The sequence below is a fragment of the Phascolarctos cinereus genome, unplaced genomic scaffold (genome assembly GCF_003287225.1).
Source record: "Phascolarctos cinereus isolate Bilbo 61053 unplaced genomic scaffold, phaCin_HiC Scaffold_9;HRSCAF=440, whole genome shotgun sequence".
NCBI lineage: Eukaryota > Metazoa > Chordata > Mammalia > Diprotodontia > Phascolarctidae > Phascolarctos > Phascolarctos cinereus.
The window spans coordinates 224905360-224919148 of NW_027556402.1; the positions used below are offsets into that span (position 1 = coordinate 224905360).

A 13789-nucleotide genomic window follows, 5' to 3' on the forward strand; every position below is an offset into this window, starting at 1 on the left:
TCTCACTGCTCTGAGCAGCTGAGACTCTAAGTCGAGCAAACTGTGCTAACGTTAATAGAGTTTCTTTATCTAGGATATATATACCACAAATCCAGACCATGTTTCCATCTACCTACAGCTATATCTTCTGTTGTTGTTGTTAAGTCATTTCAGTTGTATCTGACTCTCTGTGACCCCATTTGGGGTTTTCTTGGCAGAGATACTACAGTGGTTTGCCATTTCCTTCTCCAGCTCATTTCACAGATGAAGAAACTGAGGCAAACAGGGTCAAGTGATTTGCCCAGGGTCATAGAGCTGGTCAGTGTCTGAGGCCAGATTTGAACTCATGAAGACGAGTCTTTCTGACTCCAAGCCCAGAGCCCTACCCACTGCACCACCCAGCTGCCATACCTGCCTATATCTATAGACATGCACAGATGTATACAAATACACATGTTGTGTCTTCTAGTAGAGGCAGCCAGGCATTAGACTGGACAGAGGGCTGGACTTAAAATAAAAAAGACTTGGGTTTAAATCCTACCTCAGATACTTAACAGCTGTGTGACCCCTGGCCAAGTCACTTCACCACTCTCAGTCTCAGTTTCCTCATCTGTGAAATGGGAATAATAGCAGCTACCTACCTTCTGGGGTTGTTGTGAGGACCAAATGAGATAACATATGTAAAGTGCTTTGAAAACCTTACAGTGTTATATAAATTCTATTAAGTTCTAATAGATTCTAATAATAATGAATTCTAACAAATTATCATTCTTATTATTTGGTAAAGAATATAAACTTCTTGAGGGCTGGAATTTTCTCATTTTTATCTTTTATCTTTAATGCCTAGGGCTGGGCCTCTTACCTACATGGCACTTAATGAATGCTTGTGGATTGACCAGCGAGATGATCCCTTTTCACCCTCCATCAAGAATCCAACAGCCACTGGTTTCTATCCCCACTCTACCACTAATTTACAGTGTGATGATGGGCAGGTCCTTTAGCGTCCTCATCGGTAACAAGAGAAGAGTCCTGTCCAACTCTAAATCCTATGGTACCTCTTAAAAAAAGATACTCAAAGCAGCACAGAAGTCAGCTTCATTCTTAAAATCCATCCTGTGGTGGGAGATGGAAATTTCCTTCAAAACACACAAAATACCACAAACTAGGAACCACTACAGTAAGAAGACAGCAAGGAAGTGGTTAGGGTGTTGTGGGGTTGCCATGAGACAAGACACTATGTCTTTCTATCACAGGCCTGCACTATTAATATTCATTCCCAGCTAAAGACTAGATTTGACCCAAGAAATTCTACAATCGATCCTTTTAGGAGATTCTATGTGACGTCAGATGTCTCACAAAATGGTAGATATTTTTGCATCTTAAAGGAATTTTGACATTTAAGTCCCCAACTGCAAAGAATATCTTTCTCTTTATTTTGAGGAATAAAGCTTGCTTGCTAAAAGGTTAGCCATTTGGCTGAACAAACTGTGTTATGTGATTGTGATGGAATACTATTGTGCTATTAGAAAAGATGAGCAGAATGCTTTCAGAAAAACTTGGAGAGATTATAGAAGCTGATGCAAAGTGAAATGTACAAAGTAACAGCAATATTGTAAGATGCCAGTCGTGAATGACTTAGCTATTCTCAGCAACACGACGATCTAAAACAGCTCTGAAGGACTTATGACAAAAAATGCTATCCATCCCCCAGACAAAAAACTGATGGTATCTGAATATAGACTGAAGCATACCTTTTTTAAACTTTGTTTTTCTTGAGGGTTTTTTTGGTCTATGTTTTCTTTCACAACATGACTAATATTGAAATATGTTTTGCATGACTACACATGTATAACCTATATCAAATTTCTTGCCTTCTCAATGAGGGGGGTTGGGAGGGAGGAGGGGAGAGAATTTGGAAATCAAAGTTTTAAAAATGAATGTGGGGCAGCTACAGGTGGTACAATGGATAAAGCACTGGCCCTGGGGTCAAGCCTCAGACACTTGACACTTACTAGCTGTCTGACCCTGGGTAAGTCACTTTACCCTGACTGACTTGGCAAAAAAAAAAAAAATTTTTTTTACATGTAATTGGGGGAAAATAAAACAGTTAAGAATTCAAAAAATGAACAAAAAATTAAATTGCTTTTAGGATGATAAACTGATAAAAATAAACAAGCTGATTACAATAAAAATAAAAAAGGTTGGCCATTCAATACTTATCTTTTTTCTTTTTTGCTTTTCATTTCCATTTCTAAGACTACAATTGAATTTATTTTTCTCACAAGCAGTTCCCAACCTAGGATCCTAATTTTAAAGCTTAGTGGAACCCTCTGCCCAGAGTGGGAATACAGCAAAAAATGATCACGAACTGGTAAGAAAAGTCACATAGTCTAGTGCAGATAGCAACCATTCAATAACTGCCTATACAACAATGCCTGTGACTGAAGCCTTCTGCCCTTCCCCAAAAGCCTCCTGAAAATGGAAATCTTGCATGGTTTTTATAAATTCACTTAGTCCTTTCTAGGATTATCTTATCAATTTTGAGCTGGATGAGACTTTAAAAGTTATCCAGTCCAACCCATTCCTTTCACAGATGAGGAAACTGAGGTCCCAAGACCACAAGGCCACATAAATCCTAGGAGCTGACAGCATTCTGTCCACTAATGGTGCAGACAGGATGATGATGATGATGATGATAACGATAATATCTAGCATTTATATCATTCTCTAAGGTTTGCACAGTGCTATCAATATGATCCCATTTTGCCCTCACAACAACCCCGGGAGGGCGGTGATATTATTATTACCCCATTTTTGTTGTTGTTTTGTTGAGTCATTTCAATCATGTCCGACTCTTGGTGACCCCATTGGGGATTTTCTTGGCAGAGGTACTAGAGTGGTTTGCCGTTTCCTTCTCCAGCTCATTTTACAGATGAGGAAACTGAGGCAAGCAAAGGTTAACGGACTTGGTTAGGAACACCTAGTTAGTTAAGTGTTTGAGCCTGGATCTGAACTCAGTCTTCCCAACTCCATGTTTGGAGCTCTCTTTATTCTGTTACCTCGTTACTAGGTAGGCCTAGAAATCCTCAGATAATAGCACCAAAAACCAAGAAGGGTTAAAAAAAAATCCCTGTTTCAAAGCACAGTTAGATGTATATGCACAAGTGTCTATGTGTGTCAGTTTTTTAGCTATGACTACGAAATATTTAAAATATTAACGTGAGCAGCAGTTCGGACACGTTATTTTAACATCCTGTGCAGGTAAGTACTTTCAACTTTTTGAGGCTTTCACCAAATGCTGATAAACAATGAAATGTGAAAGTGGGCTGTTGATATTTTTTAAGGGTAACTAACCATCAGGCATGCACTTCGAAATCCAACCACCACTTCTGGTCATTTACAATGAGTAATAAATGAACTTTGGTCCTTCAGAGCACTACTTGGAAACCACAAGGAAATCTCTCCAATAATTCAGAATTAGAGATCAGATTTTAAAAACCAGCCAAGTGCTGATAACATCCTTTTAACATGAGAAGAGAATTTCAATTTTATCTAACTTGACAACTATACCCACTAGGCTAACAAAATCATTCCTTTTCCTCCTCAAAGAGAACAGTTCCCAGCCACAGCTACTGAATAGACAGATGTAGATGAAAACATTCCAGGATTTTTTTTTTTAGTTGGCACATCTACAATAAAACTAAGGGAAAAATGTCAAAGCAAGCATTTAAATACCGAATAAATGAATGTTAAACATAGCATGCCCTCTTTAAAAATCATTTTGGGTGGGGGGGAAGCATATGGTTTTCTGGAAAGTGTTATTTTTAATAGTCTAAAATACCACTAGCAACACTGACACTGGCCATTTTATTCAAATAATCCAACAACCAACCCAACGTCCAAATCAAGTCTATTCCAAGGTCAACAAGCTTATAGGATTTTTTGTTTTGTTCTGATAAGTCAAAATTGTGTTACAGACTAACCATACAGATTCTTCTGGTTGCCAAGGCTTAGTCAGGATGAGGGAGCTACCTGGTGCAGTGGACAGAGTGCTGACCCTGCAGTCAGAAGGACCCATCTTCCTGAGTTCAAGTCTGGCCTCAGACACTTCTAGCTGTGTGACCCTGGGCAAGTCACTTAACCCTGTTTGCCTCAGTTTCCTCATCTGTCAAATGAGCTGGAGAAGGAAATGGCAAACCAGTCCAGGATCTTTGCCAAGAAAACCCCAAATGGGGTCACAAAGAGTTGGACATGACAAAAAATGATTCAACAACCAAAGACTAAGGAGCAGACAAGCTCTCCTGCCCAACAGCTGCTGAAGTAAATGCAGAGAGTTAGGAAGAGATGGAAACTCGAACCAGGAAAGTCTAACCAATTCAGCTCCAAGGGAGCCATGGAGACACCTCAAGCTCAACTGCTGATGATGCAAGGAGACTGACTGAGCAAGGCAAGTCTGGTTTCCATGAAAGAATGCATTGAACCTGCTCATCTGGAGAAGTCCCACAGCCCCCTCCAACCACCATGGCCAGCGTCAAACCCAGGCAGATGAGCCACTGGGTCCGTTCTGTTCTAAAACACGGAACCCCACCCCACCCCCCCAAAAAAGAGAAATCTAATAGTTTGGAATTCAGGTGGGAGATGTTAAACTTTTTATTGTTTTATACATAAATACCTTAGGAGGAAATGTTTCTTTACACATTTATTTTCCCATAATCCCTGAAGTGTTTATTTTGGAGCTGTAAAAGTTAATGTTTGATTTCTGCCAACCTGATAGCTGTAAGGGACCTTGGAGGTCATCTGGTCCAATGCTCTTATTTTACAGATAGGCAACTGAGGCTCAGAAGAATTAACAGACTTGCTCAAGGTTACAGAGCTGGTAAGTAGCAGCACCCCCTCAATCCGATGCCAAGGCAAGCATTCTTTTTATGACATAACATGCTGCCTTGTCCTTGGAAAGCTCTCCCCTTCCCCCTTTCTTTTATGCAATCAAAATGGTTTTAAATAAATCAGTAGTTTGCATCAAGGCATGAATGTTCGCCTACACCTTTAATTCATTCCAAATGAAGAGATTATTTCTGAATAAGCCACCTCGATTTCTTCTTCTATAAAATAAGGGGTTGGAGGTCACACAAAATGATCTTTAAGCTCTAAAACAATGAACTCTTGAGCCTACAGTCATTAAAGAAACACGGGGGAAAAAAATCAAAAACATTTCAAAACAGCACACAAACAAGTAAAGAAGTGCTAATGTAATTTCATAAATCAGGATTTATGAGTAAAGGGTCAGTCTGACCACATTATTCACCTGCACTAAAATGAGAATATCAGAGGTAGAAGGAAACCAATTCCTTCGTTTTATAGATGTGGAAACCAAGAGGACTACTGTATGAAAATATGGAATAAAAAGACATTTTGGGACATTTAAAAAAAATTTGTGTTTTTATAACTTTTAAAAACTGCCCGAGATCATAAAAATGGGAAAAGGACCCACATGATCAAAAATATTTGCAGCAGCTCTTTCTGTGGTGACAAAGAATTGGAAATCGAGGGGATGCCCATCAATTGGGGAATGGCTGAATAAGTTGTGGTATATGAATGTATTGGAATACTATTGTGCTGTAAGAAATGATGAGCATGCAGACTTCAGAAAAAACTGGAAAGACTTGTATGGTCTGATGCTGAGGGAAGTGAGCAGAACCAGGAGAACATTGTACATAGTAACAGCCACACTGTGCAATGACTGACTTTGATAGCCTTAGCCCTTCTCAGCAATGCAAGGATCTAAGACATCTCCAAAAGTCTCATGATGGAAAATGCTATCCACATCCAGAGAAAGAACTATGGAGTTTGAATGCAGATCGAAGCACACTATTTGCTATTTTTTTTCTTCTGTTTTTCGTTTCTTCTTTCTTGTGGTTCCTCCTATTGGTTCTAATTCTCCTTTACAACATGACTAATGTGAAAATGTGTTTAATAGGAATACATATGTAGAGCCTACATCAGACTGCACACCATCTTAGGGAGGGAGATGGGGAGGGGGTAGGAGAAAATTTAAAACTCAAAAGCTTATGGAAGTGAATGATGAAAACTAAAAATAAATTAATTAATTTTAAAAAATAAAAATATAGCTCTATCTAAAAAAACAAAAACAAAAACAAAACTGCCCAACATTGTGTGAAACAAAGTGAGGCAAAAAGTGAGGCTGCTTACTAGAATGCTTATATAAGACATAGAGAAGCTCCAATATTGGTTCTATGTGCCACATACCCCGCCCCCCCGAAAAAAAACAAAAACAAAACTCAGTCTGTTGCTGGATGAACTGGAGTATCAAGGTTTGGTGAAGCTGCCTCCAAAAGGTCAGACCCAGGTTCTGTCAGTGATACACGGGGGATAGAGTGCTGGACTTAGCATCCAGAAGATCCGAGTTCAGAACCTGCCCAAAGACCCCACTGTTTTCCTTTTCTTAAAAAGGGGGAAGCCTCCACATGGCAGCCCACAGGCCAACCTATATCCTACTACATTGTTTGCCATGAAGACACACTGGATGAAATGACAACTCTGGAATGAAGACTTACTGAGGACTGAAACAATAATAAAAGAAACCAGGCCCAGGAAAAGAAGGCAAGGTCAGTCTGAGGAGTGGACGAACAGTGGACAGACCACAGGTGACAGGGCATCCCCAACAGAAGCACACATCCAGCAGTTTCCACCATAAATCAGGACGCTCACTGAGAATCTGAGCGCTCTGCACTGGGCTTCTGCAAAAGAAGGAGCAAAGATCTGCAAAGCCAGGCAGGCTGCAAGAGAAAGTGATACACTGGAACAAAGACCACATCTATAGCCCTTCTTTCCTCCTCTTTCTCTCTCCTCTCTTCCTCCCTCCATCTGTCTGTCTCCTTCACAGCCTTCTCTTGGGGCTGAGAAACTCATTATCCTTTTAAGATGTCTTGATCGCTTTGCCCTATCTTCTCAGAGGCCCCTTCACTAGCAACTGCTACCTGTCAATAATACCTGTCCCCAATAGCCTACCACCCATCTTGTACGGTCTCTTCTCTCTCTCTCTCTCTCTCTCTCTCTCTCTCTCTCTTCTCTCTCTCTCTCTCTCTCACCTTTATCCCTCCTGTCTGTGTGTCTTCTCTGCCCAACTGCACAGTGTGTACTGTACAGGTGGCTATCAGAATGTACGAAAGCTATCGTCTGATTGAGTTCATTCATCTTCTGATGGCCTGGATCAGTGCACTATAACTAGCATTTATATGCCATTGTAAGGCTTGCAAAGTGTTTTACAAGTATCATCTGATTTTATCCTCACAAGAAGCTTGGGAGGTAGGTGCTATTCTTATCCCCAATTTTACAGGTAAGGAAACTGAGGCAGAGAGCGATCAAGTGACTTGTCTACCCATGATTACACAGCTAGTGTCTAAAGGCCAGATCTGAATGAGGACCTTCTGGATGACTCTATTCACTACACACCACTGAGCTGCCAGTGAAACACGTGGAGCAAATTCAAGTTCCGGGTTCAAATCGTGGTGCTGCTACCACCTCCATGATCCTTGGCAATCACCGAGTCTCTGTCCTCCTCAATCCTCATCTGGCAGATGAGAGGGCAGGACTACATGGCCTCCAATCTCCCTTTCCTTTCTAACTCTAGGCTCCTATACTGGCACATTTGTTTGTGAGCTAAAATTTCTCCAGTGGGATACGTCTTTTAATGTTTTACATGGAACCAATACAGACTTCTGTTTTCCAAGAAGAATCTGTGAAAGAGCTAGCTGCTGGGTACAATCAGCCAAAACCTTATTACCAAAATAACTTTGGCTTACCAAGGCCAAAATAACTCAAAAGATTCAGGGAACATGGTTTAAAAAAAAAAAACCAGCAGCATGTTTTAATGAGGAGTGCTGTAAACACAGCTTCAAAGTCAATCTCGGAAAGGCAAAGTCTCAATTGTCATGAAGAGCCTGCCCTACTCAACACCTGGGTGGTGGAGATGGGGTGGATGGGGGGGAATACAGACCACTGGGGCCTCTCATCTCTTTATCCTCTTTAGTCTGGATCATTATTATCCTCTGAAATAAAACCATTCTTTTGTCAGCTGGGAGAGAAGGGGCAAGCTAGGTGCAGGGCTGCCTGCTGTCTGTAACCCCAGGCTCCCACAGCTCTGTAACTACATCCCTGTGGCCTAAGCCAACCTGGCTGGCTAGTCTGCAAGCATCCATACCATGGGAACCATACTCTCTTCTATGCTGGAAAACGTACGTCCTTGCACAGAGTTGCTGCAGCCAATCTTTTCTCCAGCCTCTTGGCAGAGCCCTCTGGAAATGGCAAAATTTTAATTTTAATCAACCAAGGAGAGATGGCGACTAAATCTAAAACCTGGCTCTCTGCACACAAAATGTCACACTACATTCAATGTTCACTAGGCATACTTTGGGAGGACTTTAGCCAGGTGTGTGCAGATGTACTTCCAACACTCTTTTAAGCTCAATCTGCATTTTTAACATTCTCTCCATCATTTTCTGAAGACTAGACAATCAACAAAACAATAAACAAAGACCCAATTTGTAGAGTTTGCTGATTTCCACAGGGTAAATTTAACAATCAGCTCTTACAATTTTGACTCTTAGCCCTCAAGGGCTCAAAGGGGTTAATATTTCTCTATCTGTGTCTCAAAATTTAGTTGCTTACAATCATCACGTTAGAATATTCAAAAATACACATATGAAAGCAAAAACCTACTTACAAAGACTGTAGAGAGCTTAGTCCTCGAATGGCTTCACTCGGAACAGTTTTCAACTGATTGTTCTGAAGTGTCCTGGAAGGAAGGCTTTCATTAGTTACGAAACATTCTTTTCTACCTGAGCCACAGAAACACACAGAAAGAAGGAACCTCAGGGCCCAGGGGGTCACAGAGGGCATCTGGCCCAGTACAGAACTGAGTGACAATCCTCCCTTCCACCCTCACCCCCCACGGTTGTCCAGCCTCTGCTTAAAGATGTTATATGCACCCACTTACATACATGTTGTATATGCCTAGAAGAATGTATGCTCCATGCAGACAGGAACCATCTTGTTTTGGTCTTTTTATGGCCAGCACCAAGTACAGTGCCTTGCACACATGCGATAGGTACTTAATGCTTAAATAATTGAAGAGGAAGGAAAAAAAAAAGGAGGAACCCACTAGGGAAAGGAAGGGGATCATTATTTATTAAGTGCCTATTACTTGTTGGGTACTGTGCTAAATACTTTTTACAAATATTATCTTATTTAATCCTCATAACCACCCTGGGAAGCAGGTACCCATATTATCCACATTTTACAGTTGAGGAAACTGAGGCAGAGTTAAGTGACTTGCCCAGGGTCACACAGATATTGAGTGTCTGAGGCTGGATATAAAGTCAGGTCTTCCGGGACTGCAGGCCCAGCACTTTACACATTGGGCCACCTGCTCCCTCTACCTCCCCAAGCAGTCTGTTCTGCTTTGGGACAGCTCAGGAACTAGGTAACTAGAAGAGGAGGCAACATAATACAGTGGAAAGGACTCTGGATTTGGAGTCAGGAAACATGGAACCCCACCACCAATGCTTCCTGGGGGACCTTCCTAATGTGTAAGATGAAGGGACTGAGTGGTACGTGAAAGTGCCTTAAAATCCCTTTTAAGTCTAAATCAATGACTTCATATGATCTTAGAAGACTGCCAAGGGCCCAGCTAAGTTAAGTGAATTGCCCACAGACACACAGCTGGTATGGAGGAGAGGCAGTCTTGCTGACTCCAGGCCTGGGCCTCTTAATCACTAAGGCCACACTGCTTCTCTGAAGTTATAAAATCTGTGCTCAGTCTGACAAGGAGAAGACCATTAAACAGGAAAGATTGGAGCCAGTAACCTAAGTCAATTCAATATCACAGACGTTTTACCACTGGCTAGGTGGGAAGAGCCTGGTTAATTTCATTTTAATAGATTAATGAGGGAGCTTATTATAGTTACCTGGGAAGGTTAACACATTAATACCTTTTTTATAGGAGACAGTGCTGGGAGCACGGACACAGGAAGGGAAAATGTGTTTTTGGGGGCAGCTAGGTGGTGCAGTAAGATAGAGCACCAGCCCTAGAGTCAGGAAGACCCAAGTTTAAATTTGGCCTCAGACACATAATACGCACTACCTGTGCGACCCTGGGCAAGTCACTTAACCTCATTGCCTTGCAAAACAAACAAAAAGAAAGAAAAAAATGTGTTTTGATTGGGATGGGAGAGGAGAAAAATGAAAGACTGATCCAGAGGGAAAGAGAGAGGATAAGATAGAGGGGACCAGAAGTCAGACTAACAGGAAACAGTCCTAGAGGGAAGAAATGTCCCAAATTTGATTTCAATAAGCATTTATTAGTGTCTGTACATGCAAGGCAAAAGGTTGTGTGGTATGAGATGGAGCAGGGGTCTTAGGAGTCAAGAAGACTTGTATTCCAGTCCTATCCCTGACTCCTTAGCACCCCGGGGAATGATAAGGATTTCGCTCTCATCAATGAAATCACAGGTTCCCCAAGCCTCACTCTCTCTCTCTCTCTCTCTCTCTCTCTCTCTCTCTCTCTCGTCCCTGTCCTCACAAAATTTACATTCTGCTACACTGCTATAGTGCACAGATCCCTGGACTCTAAAAGCTCTTATTAAATAGGATGTAGAAAGAAAATACTTTACCATATGGTGCCCTTCGAGGCTATCTCCCCTTTCCTACTAATTAAGCCCCCAAGTAGAAAAGCATGGATCAAATCCTAGAGAGGAAGAATGTTTACAAGATCTGAAAACTTGACTATGGTTTTGAATCCAGGTATTAAGTGTTATTTAAAAAAAAAACCTACCATTTGACTGTAACTTGGAGCTTTTATTGGTTAATTAAGAGAGAAGTTAGCATTTGCTACCTCCCTAGGAAAGATGATCTGAATGCATGCTTGTCTCAAGTGCTTGAACGGCCAGCCTGTCCTCCCTTCTCTTACTCCCTTAAAAGGCACCAGCAGAAAGCAGACCAACTAATTCAAAAAGGAAAACACGGGGTTGACTGTGAAATGCTAAAAATGTCATTACTTACAGGACTTTGAGCTCTTTCAACCCAGACAAGGCCTTTGGATGGATAAAGGAAAGGTCATTGCCAGCCAATCGTCTGGAAAAAAAAAAACCCAATAGTGATGATGATAATAATTCAACCTGTTAGAATGCAAGATATTTATCTACCACGTGATTAGAGTCAGCACCGAGCCACAGAGATATTTTTAAAGCATAGCCGATGAAGAGAGAAACACACATCTTGAAGTCTTCCCAAAATGCAAGATGAATTCCAAAAAAGGGGATGCATGGGGAGGATTTTCTTGGACTTAAAAAAAAATAAATCAATCAAGAAGCATTTATTAAGCACCTACTGTGTGCCACACACTGAGCTAACTGCTGGGGTACAAAGACAAAAACAATCCACGTTCCCAACGAGAGCACATTCTAATTGGGGAGACAATATACAAACGACCATGTGCAAACAAAAGTCCACAGTCCTGCTTGTGCCAGGGTAAGCAGAATCACGTGGACTCAGGCTGTTTCACAGTTATCTTCTCTACTCTGGTTTCTCAATTCCAGGGCATATCATTGACCAATATTCATTCCACAGGACAGATTGTGAAACACTTCTTTCCTCTAGGTACAGAGGTGGAGGACCACTAGTGCCAAACGTCATATACATCGTTAGACATAATCACCATGTCAGTTGGTTTTCCTTAACTGTATTTCTCAGAACAAGGAAGAGCTCTATAGGTAAGAGAGAGTTGGGGGGGGGGTTTGTTCGTTTGTTCTTAGGTATAAATAACGTCCATCAAGTACCTAACCAAACTGCCATATGAATGAACTGGAATATCATGACACCATAAGAAATGATGAATATGCACAACACAAGAAGAATGGAAAAACTGACATAAATTGAAGCAAAATAAAGTTAGCAAAACAATATACACAATGATAACAAATTACAACAACAACAGAACTGAATAGTACATAATTATAATGACCAGGGCTGAAACTGAAGAAGAGATGGGGGAGGCGCTTCCCTTCACTCTTTGACATGAAGATCTATGGAAACGGAATCTTGCATATGCCACCATATATGTTAAGTTGATCTTTTCCTGCTCTTTTATTCTTTTTTTCATTTTAATTCTACATTATTTATTATTGCAAATAATGGCTTCCTAAGTTGAGGGGTGGGATGGGTAGAAGAGAAAGAAATCAGCATTTATAATAAGGACTTACTACGTGCCACTTTCACAAATATCTCATTTGATCCTCACATCAGCCCTGGGAGGTAGATGCTATTATTATCCCTGTTTTACAGATGAGGAAACTGAAGCAAAGAGGTTCAGTGATTTGCCCAGGATAACACAGCTAATAAGTATCTCCGAGTGGATTTGAACTCAGGTCTTCTGGACTGCAGGCTCAGCACTCTATCCACTAACTGCTCCTTCCTATTACAGACCCTCGTAATTTCATAACTTATTATGAAGTTACTACAGTGGCTTCCCAGCGTGGCCACTCTGGCTTTAGTCTCTTATACTTTCCAACCTATTCTGAACATTTCTGTTTAGGGCAAGACACAGCTGCCCCTGACTTGATATGACTTCACTTCCCCTCCATGGGCCTCAGTTTCCTCATCTGTAAATTGAGGGATTCAAAACTGATGGTCATCAAGCCTCAGAATTTTTACCAGCCTCAAAGTCCTTGGATTTAACATTCTCGAAACAAACTCTCCACTCCAGTCAAGGCAACGTCTTCACTGTTCCCAAGCACATGCAGGCTCTGTGGCACCTGTCGGCTCTTGCCCACATGATGAATGCCTCCTTAGCCAGATGAATTTCCCTTTCCCGCCGACCCACACCGGGCTGATTTGGCTGGATGTTCTGATAGCAAGGGCACTGGGCTTGAAGTCAGAAGACCTGTACTCAAAACTCAAAGTAACTCTGGGCAGATTCTTTCATTTTTCTGGGCCAGAGACTGCTCATCTATAAAACGGGGGGACTGGACCTAGTGACCTCTGAGGTCCCTGCCGGCTCCAGCTTTTAACCTAAATCCTGTGTTCCACGTCAGCTCTTGCCCATTTTTTCATACTCTACTAGCTCACATCCTCTTACAGCTGGGAGGTAGGCTGTACAGTGGATAGAGCTTTAGACCTGAATTCAAGAAGAACCAGGTTCAGATCCAATCTCAGACATTTATAAGCTCTGTGACACTAGGTAACACAGGTAAATGTTACCTAGGTCACCCCGGGTAAGTTACATAACGTGTTCGCCTCAAACAGACATCACAACTACAGTTTCTTCACCTGTAAAATGGGGGTAATAATAGCACCTACCTCACAGGGTTGGGGTGAGAACCAAAGGAGGTAATATTTTGTAAAGCACTCTGCAAACCTTCGAGCGCTATATAATGATGGCTACTATCATCAGTCCCAGAATTCCTTCTTGGAAAATCCTTTTTGCCCAAATGCCAACTCAAGTACTTCTCCACAGCTCCACAACCCTATCCTTTCCCAAAGTCTTCTGAATTCCTCATCAATAACTGGATTGAAATGGAGAAAATCATCAGCTTGATTCAGTCACAGTCATATTTTATCCATAAAGGGCCATGAGACCCAAGAAGCCATTCTGCACTCTGGTCCAAAATATTTTGCCTGGTCTGGCTGAGCTATTTGTAAATCAAACCGTAAGATTAAGAAGTCAGGGTCTGCAAAGAGAAAAGACAGCTGAGTTGTAATTTGGTGTTGCTAGGCTCATAGATTTCAATCTGCT

At 41.5% G+C, this 13789-nt stretch overlaps 1 protein-coding gene across 2 annotated transcripts in view; it reads right to left on the bottom strand.

The window, feature by feature from the left end:
* The window catches only part of LGR4 (leucine rich repeat containing G protein-coupled receptor 4), a 126856-nt gene that overhangs the window by 34047 nt on the left and 79020 nt on the right, over positions 1–13789 (bottom strand). Inside the window, exons 3-4 of one of the 2 annotated variants that reach the window (XM_020977971.2) lie at positions 11059–11130; positions 8723–8794 (exon numbers count right to left, since the gene is read on the bottom strand). In XM_020977971.2, the coding sequence (XP_020833630.1) occupies positions 8723–8794; positions 11059–11130 (144 nt within the window). The remainder of the gene's footprint in view (positions 1–8722; positions 8795–11058; positions 11131–13789) is intronic. The other variant, XM_078149019.1, reaches the window with a different exon arrangement.